Source organism: the organism of the source record quoted next, unplaced genomic scaffold (assembly GCF_019419815.1).
Source record: "Pyrus x bretschneideri cultivar Hongxiangsu unplaced genomic scaffold, Pyrus_bretschneideri_v1 Contig1, whole genome shotgun sequence".
Lineage (NCBI taxonomy): Eukaryota > Viridiplantae > Streptophyta > Magnoliopsida > Rosales > Rosaceae > Pyrus > Pyrus x bretschneideri.
The window spans coordinates 448,418-465,387 of record NW_025999390.1 but is presented as its reverse complement, the minus strand read 5'-3'; the positions used below and the strand labels follow the sequence as shown (position 1 = coordinate 465,387).

At 40.0% G+C, this 16,970-nt stretch overlaps 2 protein-coding genes and 1 long non-coding RNA gene across 3 annotated transcripts; 1 reads left to right on the top strand and 2 right to left on the bottom strand.

The window, feature by feature from the left end:
- Window positions 1-1,165: 1,165 nt before the first annotated feature.
- On the bottom strand, window positions 1,166-6,543 carry LOC103927668. The gene is made up of 3 exons (XM_009336616.3): window positions 6,269-6,543; window positions 5,778-5,829; window positions 1,166-4,300 (listed from the first exon to the last, which is right to left on the bottom strand). Exon 3 carries the CDS (start codon window positions 4,226-4,228, stop codon window positions 1,166-1,168), a length of 3,063 nt encoding a protein of 1,020 aa, XP_009334891.2. The 5' UTR covers window positions 4,229-4,300; window positions 5,778-5,829; window positions 6,269-6,543.
- A 2,671-nt stretch (window positions 6,544-9,214) lies between these two features.
- LOC103927653 (receptor protein kinase CLAVATA1) lies at window positions 9,215-13,257 on the bottom strand. The gene is made up of 2 exons (XM_009336598.3): window positions 10,099-13,257; window positions 9,215-9,843 (listed from the first exon to the last, which is right to left on the bottom strand). The coding sequence occupies exons 1-2, from the start codon at window positions 12,659-12,661 to the stop codon at window positions 9,485-9,487; spliced, it is 2,922 nt and encodes a 973-aa protein (XP_009334873.2). The 5' UTR covers window positions 12,662-13,257; the 3' UTR covers window positions 9,215-9,484.
- Window positions 13,258-13,763: 506 nt separating this feature from the next.
- Window positions 13,764-15,788, top strand: LOC125473906. The gene is made up of 3 exons (XR_007255670.1): window positions 13,764-14,378; window positions 14,513-14,651; window positions 15,136-15,788. It is a non-coding gene; the product is annotated as an uncharacterized LOC125473906 (long non-coding RNA).
- Window positions 15,789-16,970: the final 1,182 nt, after the last annotated feature.

Sequence of the window (16,970 nt, the reverse complement as noted above, 5' to 3'; positions counted from 1 at the left end):
GAGAGTTTGCGAATTGAATCTATCAAGAGTTGACCCTTGCCTTACTTTACATACGTTACGTTGCTTCCGATCGAAATGAAATTTAAAAAGCTAGAGGTGCGGTGGAAATTCTATAAAATATAAAATATAAAAAAGGTGGTTTTATGAAGGATTTTGAAAATTCTAAAAAATTAAAAAAAAGATGGTTTTATGATGGATTTTCTAATGGTTTTATGATGGCTTTTGAAAAATTTGCAGAACTGATTACAAACCATGAAATATTAACACAATGATTTGTTAGGAGATTGACAAACAATCGGTCTTTATCCTTTAATATGGATAATATTGTCTGTTAAAAAAAAAAAGTTTGAATCTCGTGAGTACTAATTTATTATGGCAGTCCATGGTGTCTCAAATTAAGTACATAATATTGTTGTATTAAAAATAAAACTTGATTACTAAACAAATTAATTAAAATACAAGCCGGGCTCAGAACATAATTCAAAGCTACAGAGTACCGGGCATGTACCTGAAAACCTGACCATATTGGGCCAAGTTTCGTCGGCTGGACATGCACTTTCTGTTGAATGCAAATATACTTTTCCTCCTTTTGTTTCCCTTAATAAGTAGACTCTTTTGCTCAACACGCAGGTAACAGGACCCGACTAAATTAAAGGATAACACTATTCACCCGCTCATTTTTACTTCTCACACACCCTTATTAATTTTTTGCCATTGATCTTTTTCAATCATCCAATCCAACGGCAAAAAATTAAAAGAGGTGTGTAAAAAGTAAAAAATAAGCGTGAACAGCGCACGACCCAAATAAATAATGTAGGGATTTGTTCCTATAATTTGTGTGATATACATGGAATGGAAGAGAAATTACAGCTACACCGTACCAAAAGTCTCCTATGTTTTGCACTGCACTGTCCTCTATGGAACACTTAAAAGAGAGAAGAGAAAAGAGAAACAAAAAACCAATAAATTAAAAACAAGAACCTAATTTTGTCCTCCAGAAATTAATCACATTAATATAATGTTACCTTGATAAAACTCCCTCCAACTTTTATTCGGTTTCTACTAAAGCAAATGAGCTCACCCACTTCTGGATCGCGTATATCAATCTACTTAGAAGGATGTATGAAACTGATCCAAACAGATGTCGGGGAGTAGTTAAAGACTTCTATCTCCACGGCGGAGGTTGCTGCTGCTGCTGCTGCTGTTGTCTGTAGCTATACGGGTATGGTTCCCACCCGCCATCTGGTTCCTTCCTTTTCCCACCAACCGTAGAACTTGAAGGGGGTTGTGAGTTAGTCCTCAAATGATCCTCCATAGACCTTCCCTGACCGTGAATGAAATGCTGCCTCAGGCCCACCGAGTCCCTATTGCCTCCCTCAACCATGAAGCCCGAGTTCAGATCAAAACTGGGGCGCAAGGGCCCAGCACCATTTATCACACCATTTAGACCTGGTTGCGCACCAGTCAAATTCATGATGAACGGTGACTGAGAGAACTGAGGAGGAACAGCTGACGGAGAGGCCATAATTTGCGGTACAACCGGGGCTCCTCTAGAATCCACCATGTAGGGGATTGTGCCACCAGGTCCATACATGGCTGAGGAGAACGACATGGCAGGCCCAGTTGCCAATCCATTGTAGCCGAAAACAGGAGGGTGAGAGTAAGGGACTGTTAAACCCATGTCCATAAAGCTTCTAGTTCTCGCCATGGTAGCTTCTGTTGCGGTCTCAATAGCCTTGCCGTTTGCCAGGGACAGATTCTGGGAAGCATCTTTTCTGTTTATCAGGACTCTGGTACCCATGATAGAAATAACTGAAGCATCCTGTTTAGGCCATCCATATGCATTTGCATTTTGAAAAGACTTACCTGGCCCATGATCTACAGAATCATTATGAAAATATGGCCTGTCATTCAAATCAAAATTCCTCATAGAAGGCTGCATTGATGAAGATGATGAAGCAGGAGATGGGCTGCGACGGCCAACACGGTTGAACAAGAACTGTCCTTCCACCCTTGAATCCGATGGTAAGGCATCAGCATCGTCATCAATACGATTCAGATCCAAATGGGGCCTCCCTGATCTATTCTGATTCACTTCCACTGAAGATTCCCCAGAAGGAAGGCCAGATGACACTGGAATTTGTTTTCCTAAATCATCACCACCCTCAGCCACATTCAGATCAATGTCGAGGTAATCCTGCCTCTGCTTTGAGCTATCACTGGTGGCCCCTGTAAGATTCTTATCGCCATCTGAGAGTCTGCGAGGAGAAGCTCGGCGAAAAGCACTATTTGGAGCAGATCCTATCCACCCAATAGCCCCTTCAAACTGCAAACGGGCTCCAGGTAAACTAGCAGCTGCTACTGGTCTTGAAACAGGAATTGGCGTAGAGACAGGATTTACTGGGCGATCCATTTCATCAGAACACACTTCCTGATTTAGGTCAAAACTACAAAGACCCTTCTCTGGGTTAACTTCTGGTTCTTGAGCTGCTTCAGTTACCTGAGAGGACTCCATGTCAGGATTCGCCTCTGGCGAATGACTATGTGGAGCAGTGCCCTGGATTTTCTGAATTGACCACATGGTCCTCCCTCTCAGATTTGCCTCTGCAGAATGACTTTGTTCCGTTGGCGCCTCCTTTAGCGAAACAGGTAAGTCCTGTTCTGCATTTATAGAGTCTGGGCTATTGGCCTGTCTGAGTCCACCTTCCGCATTTTTCTCCGAAGATGAACTGCAGTCCGGTTCTTCTCTTTCATATTCTTGGGCTACCCGTCGAGCAACTTCTAGAGCATCAACCAACCCATACTCAAGTTCAATATCAGACCTTCTTTTATCAAATGTGTCAGGACTTTTGGCATCAATTGCTGGTTTAGGATACTCATTAGCAATTGTCAATTCCTCATCTTCATCGCTGGAATGCTCCTTATCTTCATCAAAAGCCATCTTGGAAGAAGTCTCCAAATCTTCAAGTTTTCCTGAAATACTACCATTCTCAGACGAGTCTTGAGGAGTGTTTGAACAGCATTCACCCTCTTGAACTGTAGTACTGCAATGATTGACAGATCTTGTATCATCCACCACACCCTTTGGATCAGATGCAGTTGTCCCTTCACTGCCAAGAGCAGTAAACTTTTGACAAGAATTGTCGAGATTGGCATGTTTTTCCAAAGCAGAATCAGTTGCCACATCCTGCAAAGTAGCTCCATCAGCACCTGAATAAACACTCCCAGGTTCCAATAGACCAGACCCTGAAGAGATGTCTGTCACACCCAACTTCTTCGGGGAACTGTTGACTTTGTGGTCCTGATTTTCATTTTTTGACAACTCATTCAATTTTGGACCATCGGACTGTTCATCAACACTGCTCAGTTTTGCTACTGGAAAAATAGAAATTCCAATTGAAGTGATCCCTCCCACAGAACATATAGAGGATTCATCTTTTATAGGATTTTCTTGAATAGGGTTGAACACAACAGCAGAGGCCAATGTATCTGGAGATCCATCTTTGATGTAATTGCTGTCTAAAAGTTTGTGGGTTGCGGGAGACTGTTTGTTACAAGGTTGTATGGGTAAAGTATCAGCACTTTCTGGTAGAAGATCGCCAGAAGTCCTTAATGGCAATACATCATTTTGGGTAGGTCCTGATGGGTGATTTTCTCTGTGATCACCTACTTCTGAAGTAACATTCAAAGCAGATGGCTTAAAATCTTCTTCCAAAATCTTAGAACTCCCATCATCTGGTAGAACCCCAGCATTCACAACATCAACTTGAACTGCATCACCATCCTCCTTCCAGCTATCAAACAGCAGTCTCGCTTGATCCTGAACTGTTGAGCTTTTGTGGCTAAGAAGACTCTTCACAGTACTCCAGATCCCTGAAGATAATGACCTCTTATTGTGTATATGCAGCTTTTCAAGTGCTCGTAACAGAGCAGTTATTGACTCTTCTACAAAGTTCTCATTTGTATCTTTACCTAAGTTTTTGGCATCTTTTAGCCATCTATCAACAAACATGAGTCCATCTAATTGAATAAAAAGATCAAGACAATCTTTATTCTCTGTGGCAGCAATTGTGCTTGCAACAGCAGCCCACTGCCGGGTTGCATCACCAATATTATTCACAACGGAATCTTTCTCACTCTGCATTACAGTGACCAGCTCCTGAACTCGTGACGGGGCTGTGAGCCCATCTTTCATCTCAGTTAAGGTAAAGAAATCTTCGAGAGTCATGATGCTTTACATGGCATGCTTACACTCAAAGAATTCCATGCAGAACACCAATGCTTTAATTTTCATTCAGAACTGCATGAATTACAAATGGTCATGTCAAAAGTCAATTAAAGAACATACACAGAAATTAATACCAGCAATACAGAATAACCAATTTACCGTATCTGTAGTACAACCAAAATATAACAGATAATGATGACTTCCATTAACTGGTTTGCAAGACAAAGTTGAACAATCTCAGAAAAAAGCCTTTTGATCAGGCAGGCAGTGCCTCAGGGCATGGTTAAATTAATGATTTTTACACCAACTTCAAATAAGTTCCTCTAATTGTGCAACAAAATATTAAAACTTTGTGCATATTCTACGCTTCTAGTATCCTTAGGCCAAGAGAACATGATGATTTGAACTAAATTACAGATTCAAATAAATATTCACCTACATCTAACTATGCAAGTATAAGAAGTTTAAACCAATTGATTGTACCAAGCAATCCAAAGTCCAATAAGTGCAAGAAATACTCTATAGAGAGCTGAAGTGAAAGTGTTAATGGAATAAGATAAATTTTAATTAAACAATATGTGATACACAATCAATAAAAAAAATTACATTATGTGAAAACTCTAACTTAAAGAAGGAACATTGATCCAGATCAAGCTTGGCAAGATGACAATAACATTAGCAGGAAAGGAAAAGGTTGGGTACAACCAAGCTAAGAAAAAAATTCCAAAAATAAAATGTCACTTATGATGATCCGACATAAGACAAGCTGTATTTATACAAGAAGTACTCCTTTCAGGTACATTTCCTATCCGACAGATTCACAAATGAACTATTTCTCTTTCTTACAGAACTCCACTCACAAAATCTAGAACCATGTGACATTGATGTTCCCACTTGACTCATTTCTAATGCTGGTTGAATCTGTGGTTATACCAAAGTTCAGATACAAGATTCACACATTTAAATCCAGTATATTAACCCATTGTAAATAATAGCCTAACAAAAATTATTGCTAGACTGTTGGATTCCTTGACCAGACCACCATAAACTTATTATACAATCAAATATGATCAAATTTCATGTTTAATAGATATAAGTCTTCAACTAGCCCACATAAGTGCACGTGCAGCCAAACAATGGATTAATAAACGAGAAGTTTTTCAAAGAGTGTCAAACATATACAAAAGCAATTGTCACTAAAGTTCAAAGAAACAAATAAACTGTAAGAAATGTGATCTGTAATTGTGTAAGCTGGCATAAACATACAGAAAATAGCCTACGCTCACACGAACAACATCTAGTGTTCTTATGTCTATTCCACATAGTCATACAAAAAATGAAGCTACGCTGTTCAGTATATATCGTGAAATGGAAGTCGTATTCAAAGTGTAAATTTTGCTTCTCCGCAAATTTAAAAATGCTGATAATCGACCATCCAAGCACGCTCACAATAAAAACATCATGCACACGCACAAAACATACTTACATATACCAAATCACAAATCTCTCATTAAACCAATAAGACAGAGAGAGAGAGTAGACTCTCTACCTGATGAAGATTGGAGCTTTCGGATCACATTGACAAATACGACGCAATCTACCTGAAACAACCAAATAGGCAATAAATTCAGCGCCCGAAGACAAATTACGAAGTGTATAATATGATAAGGGGAAATTTTTTACAGAGACACACTGAATCAGACTGTAAAACCCAGGCTGAAACCACTAATCATATAGCTCCATTGATTTGGGTATAAGTATGAGCAGTAAAATCCAAACAAGGCAAACCCTAGTACCGAAACTAGCGATGTGAGAGCAAAGAGGATCAAAATCCCACCCTTCCATGCTTCGGACGAACGAGAAGTGATGTGAAATATTACGGATATGGAAAATTTAATCAGGATTACGAGAATTAATGCCGTGAGATATGGTACTTAATTAAGGCTAATTCCAAATTGGAACCGAATTTAATTTAATTAAACAAAATTATAATGCAAAATAGCAAAAAATAAGAAGCTGCAGTGTCGTCGTCTACTTTACCTTCGCAAACAGAAAAAACCCTAGCTTTGACACAGTCCAATTGAGAAGCTCCTCCGCTCTCTCTGTCTCTCTCTCCTCCGTGTATGTGCTGGGCTTTCTCTCTCTAATCTCGTATGATCTCTCTCTCTCTCTCTCTCTCCCCCTCCTCCCCCGTCTCTCCTCCGTAAAACCCTCGCTTTGTTCTCTGTGAAGCTTTTTTCGAACCAGAGAGAGAAACGAGAGTCTACCGTTTCCGCCTCTTGTTTTTTTCTTTTTCCAGAAATTCTGAATTTAATTTCGTGTTTTGATTAATTTTTTCCATTTTTATTTTCTCACGCTTTCTTCTAATTGGAACCGGGAAAACGCATGTGCAGCGCGTGCGAGGGCCGTGACGTGGATGGGACGTGTGGACCGGGCGGCGAGCTCGACCGATGAACCGTTTAAGTTCTGTTCGGACGGTGGAGCGTAAAAGTGATTGGTAGGTGCACCGAAGACCAAAACTGTCAATTTTGTTGACGTGGTCTAAAACTAAATACTATGGGCTGAAAAGGAGAGGGGCTTAGCCTTGCCACTTTCACGGGGTCCGTCACAGTCACTTGTCGTGCACACATTGTCCGGTGAGGTCCTACTAAGAAATTGACTCATGTGATAAAAAAAATAATTGTTAATTCTAACTTTGTGGTGGATCATGTTAATAGTCTTAGGGTTTGTTTCAAAGTATTTTTAAAATGATTGAAATTTTTTTAGAAAAAGTTTTTGTATTTCAAAAACATTTGAAGTACTTCATAGATCTTCCAGGAAGCATTAAAGCGTTTTTTAAAGTTCACTTGCGTTTTTACTAATGATTGATTCTGAATAAATAAAATTCACTAAAAATGTTTTCAGTCATTTTAAAAACATTTTAAAATAATCCCTTAGTTTAAATCAAAATTTCCATTAAATTTCATTTATAAGAAGGGGCCAAAAAGTCCTTCCATTTCATTTTCTATGATCAACAAAAAATTAAAATAAAAACTAAAAAATTAAAAAAATAAAAAAAAAAAGCTTATTTAGCTACACTCTCCCGAAACTTTATTTTGATCTCACTTTGCCCCTATAACTCAAAAGTCACAACTTTATTCCCTGAAACTCAAAATCATTCCACTTTAATTTGTGGACTCTCTTTTTCTATGAAACTTATAGATTGTCTTCTAAAATATATGTAGGATCCAACACCCAATAAAACTATATCATATGTACAATAAATTTAATTATAAATTTTCATTATGAATTAACATTTAACAAAAAAAAAATATTAAATTTAAGAACCCGCGGACGAAAGTGTGATTTTCAATTTGACCCTAGACACGGTCAAGCTGCCAACGTATTTATTTGGAAAATAAACATTGACAACTTGCGCACAAATTTATTAGTGAATAAACAACAATAAAAAATAAAGACTTTGGCCAAATGGCGTCTTATGGTTAATGGCCTATTCAAAAAATCACCATCACTTCCTTGGCAAATCATTTTCAATTTTTTTAACAAACTATATTATTTGGAATTACTAATCCTTATCTTGGAATAGTCATAATAATGTGATTCAAATTCGTCTTTAACGAGAATCGAACTTAAAACCTCTCACACTTACAAATGAAAAAAATATCCCTAGACTAAAGATACAAAGAATTTTGTAGACTTGGCTCTCAGCATTTTGTAGACTTTTCTGTCTATAGCATGCAAGAGATTGTAAAACTAAAATTAAGTGTCCCACAACATTAAGTAATCATGTTGGACAATTACAGGTGAAAAGATTAGTCTAATCAATTAGGATTGAGACGTTTGATGGAATCAAATATCCCATTAATTTGTCACTAATCAGTTTTCCAATGGCCCCATATGGATCAAGGACAGGTCTCTCTCGTTTCGATAATATTCCTTGTAACATAACATCTTAAGATATTCAATTTGACTAAACAATTTTAGGACACTTCATGAAACTGCTCGAATAAGGCAACACTCACAGTGAGTGAGGTTATGTGGAGTTGAGTGATTAAAATACAAGCATTTTTTTTTAATGCCCTAAAATGACATGGTTAGACATGAATACCCGAATTTTTCTCGTATGATAAAAGGGTAATGCAAGCATGTAGACAAATTTAAAGAGATAATAGAGAAGAAACAATGAGAGAGAATGCCAACAACTTCACTTGTGGTTTCTTAATCTCATCCTTTGCTTCCAAAACACCGGAATCACTTGGTTCACTGTCAGGAATCTCAATAACCTTGCGCTCTTCAGTTGACACAACGTTTTCCTCGGCGATGTTGATGTTGGAAAGTTCAATAAATCCTAGAAGTAACAGGAAAACTTTTAAACAAGTAAAACAAGAGAATGCTAAGACTTCACACACTCATTCAATACTTGACTTTGCTGGTCGAAAGAAAACTCTCTTTGTTTTCATATGCAATTATGGGATGGATTACTTTGGATCAGCTGTTGATCCAAATCGAAAGTTTATGCCCCTTATATAGGGATTTAAACAGCAGGTGTGTTTCCACCCGTAATGAGACGGCCCACAACTACAATTACTCTTGCTCTTGAGCTTCCAAATCCTTACTTAGGGGGATTAAAGTCGCGTTACCTACTTACTTGTATTAGAGGAGGACAAGGCCTTTACTCTATTCCTTCCTATTTCATATCATACATAGGAACTACTATCTCTAAGTCCATAATAGCGGCCTTGGTTCAACTCCTAGCTCGAAGCGCTGCCAACTCCTTACGGAGGGTTAAGGTTGTTTACTTGCTGGCTGACAAGTCGAGGGTTCTGAATCTCATCCTCAACAGCCACAGCACTGAAATCCTTTGGTGATGGAGATGAAGCAGGCGTAGCTCTCCTGATTACAACAATAAATACAGACAACAATTCAGGGAAAATAGAAGCTTAATACAAAATCCTCTTGAGGAAATCAAGCAGGCAATAACCAAACTTTAAAACGATATATCATTGTATTAGAAGAACATAAGAGCCGAAAAAATGCTAATTTGTTGGTTCTTAACGTAACTACATAACAACGCACAACTTAAAACCCAAAGAACAAATAACCAAAATCACATTACATTACAACAAAACGTAAAACGAGACATTTACAACGATGAAGCAAAAATCGACTACTTGTTAATCTTTTGCACATAATTATTTCACTCTCTGGTGCTGCGCTTTTATTTACTCAAAAACATTGATCCAGAAGATTATCCAATCAAAGGTTGAGCAGGCTCGGAGTTGGAGGCGCGGGTGGAGGATTGGTGAGCATGTGCACCACTTCCCTCATCGTTGGCCTGGCGGAGCTCTCATCCTCTACGCACATAATGGCAATCTTGAACAGGTGTACCACGCCTGCCAGTGGGTACCCGGAGAGCCTGTAGTCCACCACCGCCAGCACCGACGCTGCATCAGACGGCTGAGACAGCTCCGATGTTGTCTTCCTCACCCATCTTACTATGTCCACCCCGTCTCCAAATTCTCCCACCGGCTTCCTCCCTGCTATTAACTCCAGCAGCACCACGCCGAAGCTGTACACATCACTTTTCTCGTCCACTTTCAATGTGTAGGCGTACTCTGTTCGTACCAACACATGCACAAAGGTCAGATCACATGCAAACACATTGAAATTGAGTTGGACTGAATTCTTAGTATGTTGTTTTTTTTTTATTAAAACTTTGGTAACCTTCAAAGAAAAATTGGCAATAAATACTTCAATAAATTGGGATAGATAAATGATACCACCGAAGTTTAAAACGCAGGACATCACGTAATTCGTTTAATTTCATTGCTCCTGAAAAAACCAAAAAAAACATTTGCCAATTAACACACCTGGAGCAATGTAACCATAGGACCCAGCAACGGAAGACATGCACTCGGACGCCCCAGCATCCTGCAAAAACTTAGCGAGCCCAAAATCCGCAACGTGGGCCTCCAAATCCGAGTCCAGCAAAATATTATTGGACTTTACGTCCCTGTGTATAATCAGCGGCGAACAGTCGTGGTGGAGATAACACAGCCCCTTGGCGGCCTCGACGGCGATCCTGTACCTCCTCTCCCACTGCAAATGCCCCCCTTTCGGCCCATGCAGCAGCTCCCCCAAGCTCCCATTTGGCATGTACTCGTACAGCAGTAGATTCGTGTCCTTGTTCGACACGTACCCCAACAGCCTCACGATATTCCGGTGCCGGATTCTTCCCAGAGTCTTTATCTCGGCCGAGAAACCGTGGTCGTTTCGCCCGGTTCCTCGCCCGACCAACCGTTTGATCGCCACGTCAACGCCGTCCGGCATTGACCCGCGGTAGACGATCCCGGCGCCGCCTTTGCCTATGATGTTCTCTTCTTTTACGCACTCGAGGACGTCCTCTGCTCTGAAATCGAGGCGCTGGAAGGCGGTGAGACGCCACACCAAAGATTTCTGGATTTTACTCTTGCTCATCCGGTAAGCCGTTATGAACAAGAATAACAGAATCGTACAGAGTCCGATGACGATAAAAGCCATCTTGTAGGTAGCGAACGGTTTGCGGCCATGGGACGACAGGCACTGGACGCGGCGCGGGGAGCAAAGATGGGGGTTACCCGCAAACGACGTGTCGTTGAAGACCAGAAACTGACCGCCGGATGGGAGCCTGCCGACGAAATTGTTGTTGGAGAGGTCGAGAGTCGTGAGGCTCGTCATGTATCTGATTTCGGCGGGAATTTCTCCGGTGAGTTGGTTTCTGGAGAAATTGAGAATGCTCAGGACTTTCAGCTTCGCAATTCCTCTCGGGATTTCGCCTACCAAATTGTTTCGACTGAGATCAACGGACGTCAGGGAGGAGCAGCGGGAAATGGAATCTGAAATGTCGCTGCTAAGGTTGTTGGCGCTGATGTTGATCTTTGATAGCAACTTTAAATAAAAAATTTCCGTCGGAATTTCGCCGGAAAATCTGTTCATCTCCAGGGAAAGAGTTTGCAGACTCTTGAGATTACCAATCGCCGGTGGAATTTTCCCGGAAATGTGATTTCCGGAAAGTGTGAGGATTCCAATATTGCCCCCAGAAATTTGCTCTGGTAATTCGCCAGACAAGAAATTGTCGTTTAGCTCGATCATGATCAAATTGGGCAAACTGAAAATCCCAGCTGGAATCGTCCCGGTGAGTGTGTTCTTCATCATTCGGATTTTCACCAGCGAATTGCACAGCCCGAGTTCCTCGGGAATCGGCCCAAAAAAGTGATTGTCCATCAGAATTGCCGTTTTCAAATGACCTCCTTTGCACAAATCCCGCGGAATCAGCCCGGTGAGGTGGTTTCCAGTGACGTCGAGGTCCTTCAGCCTGCCATTCCGGCCGAGATTCTCCGGCAGCTCGAATGTGAAGTTGTTCTCCCAAATTTGAAGCACCTCGAGATAAGGTAAATCGCCGACGAACTTTGGAATCTGACCGTAGAGATTGTTCTTGTACAGATTGACCAGCGTTAGGTTCTTGAGCTCCGAGAAGCTCTCAGGTATCTCTCCGGTGAGTTCGTTGATGGAGAGATCCAGAGACATGAGCCTGTTCAACGCCGAGAGCTGCGGCGGAATGCTGCCGCTGAGGCGGTTCACCTGCAAAAAAAGAGAGTACAAGTGTTTCAAAAGGCTGAGAGTGGTGGGGATGGGGCCCACGAGGTTGCAGCTGCTCATGTCGAGGACTTGCAGCGAGCTCAGCGACCCCAGCTCCGGCGGAATTCCGCCATCGTAACTGTTATAGTACCCTACGTACATTTCCCTGAGATTCTTCAACCTACTCAAGCTCGCCGGTAACTTTCCGGTGAGCAAATTACCGTTCAGTCCCAAATACTCCAAGCTCTGTATCTCCGAGTAATCCTCGGGAATTTCGCCGGTGATGTAGTTGCCGCCAAGATGGAGGTGCTTGATGTTTTTGAGACTGGCGAGCTCAACGGGAAGTGTCCCATTGAAGTTGTTGTTGTAGGCATCGAGGACTTCAAGGTCCGTCATCCCCAGCATGATTTCGCCGGGGAAGCTGCCGCTGAACGCGTTGTTGGAGATGTTCAGATGCTTGAGAGCGGTGAGGTTGGCCATCTCGGCCGGAAGCCTCCCGGTCAAGTTGTCGTCGGTAATTTTGAGGTTGACGAGCTTGTCCAGCAGCCCAATCGCCGCCGGAATCGTGCCGAACAGGGGAATATTCGAGACATTGAGAGAAACGACTCTGGAGTCGCGGTCGCATAAAACACCAGAAAAGAAGCAGTGCGAGGACGAAGAGTTCCAGTCCTCGAGCCCGGAACCTTTGGGGCCGACCATTGCGGCCTTGAGCTTCAACAGCGCATCGAGGTCGCGGTGTCCGTGGCAGGGGGCGGAGCGAAGCAGTAAAACGACGAAACAGAGAGGGAGAATCCGGCGGAGACTGGAGGTGACCATAATTACTTTAGTAATTGTCGTTTTTTCAGTTCTTTGTTTTAGAGATAGCGTTTACTGGTATATATGTAAATGCGCAATGTGGAGGACAGAATCAAAGAAGAAGAAGAATAACGGGAAATTAAAAAAATGGGAAAACTTTGGATGAGACAGAGAGGCTGGCTCCATTTCTTCAAATAGCTAATAAGCTACGCTTGTAGCTAGGCCCCTATCTGGTAAGACTCGCAGGGCAGTTTGGGTGGCGGGCCCCGCCGTACACTTATCAGTTCACGGTGCGGTTAAACCGGTGGTTAAGTCTCTGCATGTGGAGTGTAATTTCCATATTCGTACCGCTACAGGTTGGACCGCAGAGGACGGGGAGATTGACGGTGTTAAGGGGGTTGGTACCCTCTGCGATTCTCAATAGGATAGGTGTGTTTTGACGGCCTGATATGGAGGTCTCGCTCAGTGCCAGAAAATACTTGATAATGTTACTGGCTGTCGCAGAGCTGTCTAATCTCTGCTCTCTAGTGTCAGTTGCCTCGCTTCTTACTTTGACGTCCTTAATCTCCTTAATCCCGCCATTATCCTAATTTAAATATATTTTTCTTTTCATTGTTATGTTGAATCTAGGAAAACTTCGGTATGATTAACTGGATTGGCCAAATTCAAGAGGCCAGCTCGTCGGAGGTCCGACCATACATTGCCCTCTCTTATCCTTTATCTTCGTCCCGTTTGTTTCTCTTTAAAATTGTATAAAAAAGTAGACAGATATTATTCTCGGACAAATTTTTACATCAAATGAGACGAACATAGAGTAAGATAGGACCAAAAATACAAAAATTATTACTTTTGTTATGAAAGTTGTTTTATGAATACTGTCGTCCGAGGCAAAAGGTGACACGTCTCTGCGGTCTTTTAATTTGTTTGGAATTTAGCGTTATAAACGTGTTTTGGTTATGGGCCACTGATCAGAACCGAAGGTCGATGTGGATGATACCTTTCTGAGAACTGAGGATCCGAATGGGCTTGGGGCAATGCTGGGCCCAGATTAAAGACTGTCTATGTCTTTTCCTAGACGGTCAAATTTCCCTCTGACTCCATTTGTCTGTGAGCTAAAAGTCCACTCTTCCTCCTTCTCTCCTCCTTTCGTTTATTTCACCAGCATGGACGGATACTTCTGCCAGGGGCCCCACCGATCCACCTTGGTAACTTTATGTATACAATCTTATAGGTTTTTGCTCATCTATATATATATATATATATATATATACACAGGAAGAGCTTCAGTTTGGTGAAGCTTTTTAAAATGCTAAAAATACTTATTTGTTTCCTTCACAATCAAAATCCAAAAAATTCAAAATAAACAAGGACAAATAGGTAAAAAATCATATCTCAACAAAAAACTGTATTGAAAAACAAAATAAATAAAAAGTAAATCCGTGTTGAAAAATAATAAGCGCCAACAAGATAATAGTTTATTCTGTATGATTCTCACAATCTGGATTGAGTTTAGTGGGACATTCCACAATAACTACCTACGCTCCACTAATATTTAGAGATGAATAAACTCTAAAATTCAAAAAAAAAAAAAAAAGAACAAAGGGGTAAAAAAACGATAACTGAAAGAGAGAGAAAGCACTAAAACGGATGAGTTTTGCTGGATGAGGAATGAGAACTGCAAACGTGGGATTCAAACAAACCCTCCATGTTCTGCAAACTAACAACCAAATCAAAGCCGGTACCTTGCTTTCAACTTCTATTCTTTCGCATCCTTCCCCCTTCACTCCCAACACCATATGCACACCCTCTCTCTCGCTCTCTCGCTCTTTCTCTAAAATCTAAAATTAACTGACGGTGTGTTTGTGAATGCAGGGAAAAGGAATTCTTAGAATTTAGTTTTGTGTGGGCAAAGTGTGGGCTTTGAGAGCGAGCTAAAGCTATCTAGCAATTCAATGGAATCGGAGAAGGAATCTCCATAGTTGAACCAAAGCCTATACCTGAATATTGAGTCGTAAGCTGTCTGCAGCACATTGCTTTTCTCTACCTCTTCCATATAATTAGGTTTACAAGTTGTTTTAGATATTCATTTAATTTTGAAGCCATTGTCAATCTTTCAGTTGCAAAGTTTGATTTATCAATTATCTACTATATGCATAGAATTTCATCTTTTTTCCTTTCAATTTTGGGTCAAATGTTGGTAGCATGATTATAATCTTTCAGTTACAAGTGCTTTTTTCCTTTCAGTTGCTAATAACTTTAGGCAAAGTATTTAACAGAAGTTCAATTTCAAGCAGTAATTTTCCTTCTCTTTTGTCTTCTTTTATCTATATATATAAAGAGAGCCTCAGTTTGGTGAAGCATTCTAAAATGCCAAGAATAACCCTTTATTTCCTTCACAATCAAAATCCGAAAAAATCGAAAAATCTATTTTTGGGTCTTAGTATTTGATTTCTTCTCCCCCCCCCCCCCTCCTTTGTCTTGCGTTTTAATTTCAGGTATAGGAAATCTATTGCAAGGAGCGGATGGAAAGAAGAACGGAACTAAAACGAAGTATGCCCATATGCAGTTTGGTTTCAGTGCATTTTATCCATCAAAATAAGAAAAGAGAATAAGTAGTATGAAGTTTCTTTTTTCTTACGGACAAAATTTCGATTATGTATATTATGCTGATGTAGGAGAAGTTGCTTCTTTTTTTGGGTGTTCCTAGCTGGTGGAAATCAGACTATTTATTCGAAGTGTCTATTGATAAGATTTGATTCCACAAAGATAATGTTGTTGCCGTACCTATTATTTTATAGTGTCATACAACAATATGCTTATAGATGTATGCTTCTATAAGCTATCAAAGCAAAGAGAAATTTTCTTTTCTTTGTCCGTGTTAAATGTGTGTATATATGCACCATGATTTTTATTTTATTTGGAAATATACTACTATTGCATCCCTATTTACCGATTTATTATTGCAGAAGAGTACAAAATATTGCAAAGTAACTTCTATTCAACGTTGTTCAACATAATAGCAAAATAAATTGTCTCTTAATATTGTATTTCTAAGTCTAATCCTAAGGTAAACCAAAAAAAAATTTTGCAAGAGCATGTGTAAAAAGACTAAATGATTTGGTGTGTATTTGTCACAAAAAAAAAAAAATTATGTGCAATTCTCTCCCCTTTGGTTCTTTTATATTGAATTACTGACATATTTCTTGATTACATGGTTGTGCTTACTACTTCTCAAAAGAAGGGAAAAAACGCATATTGAAGTTATATATTAAACAAAAAGGAGGAAAGATGGGTGTTGGCCTCTCACAAATTCATAATCAAAAACTTCGAAATGGCCCTCACATTAAAATATAAATAAGCACTTACGAAATGAGGAAACAAATTAAGCAACACATTTTCAGGGGCACACGTAATGTCCGTGATAAAAAAATATATATATATCTCGCATGCGCAATACATTAAACATATATCTTGACAATTACAATGAAAAACAACTAACTTCAGACATCATTAGCAATGAGATCTTATTTATTTTCAGTTCTTAGGATATATAAGAAGTAACACATTTTTGGGGCGCGTAGCGCCTATGATACAAAAATGCCTCTCGCATGCGCATGAGCGCGTGCAGAGAGGCTAGTATATTATTAAATTATTACCAAATATGTTAGTTATTTATTTTCATTTGTAATTAAGATGTCTCAAGTTTGTTTTGCGTAAATATTAATGATGTATTATTATATCTGTATTGAGTTACTCTATGAATACTAATATTCACACATTTATTTTTATTACCTGCATACCTATTTTTACTATTCACACATCCTTGTTAGTTTTATCTATTAATCTATTTCAATTCATTCGATATCACGATCAAAATCGAGAGTGGAGTGAGAGGTAAAAAAATAAGTGTGTGAATATCACTATCCTACCCTAACAAGTGTTTGGCCTATTGTGTGCCTACCTCAATCATTCATTCCCCTTCAACAGAGCTACGTTTTTAGGTAAATTCTCATATATAACGGAACCAGCATGAAATTGTATGAAAGCAAAACACAAGAGAGTCAATCTAATCCATTTGCACAAATTTTACCCACAAGCTCTCGCTTTGATTCCAAACCATCAAATGAGCGAGTGAGGAACAAAACGAGTCCCCTCGTAGACTTTTTTCGCAAAAATACTTTGGTTGTGGACTTTTTAAGAAAGTAGGCTTTTAGGGATATGGACCTCTTTTGGTTGATACGGATGCCAAACACGAAAGTGATGTTCCTCTGAAATTTTGAGTGGGGATGTTTTGATAGCCTCACAAATTGTCACAAGAAGGACGGCAGCA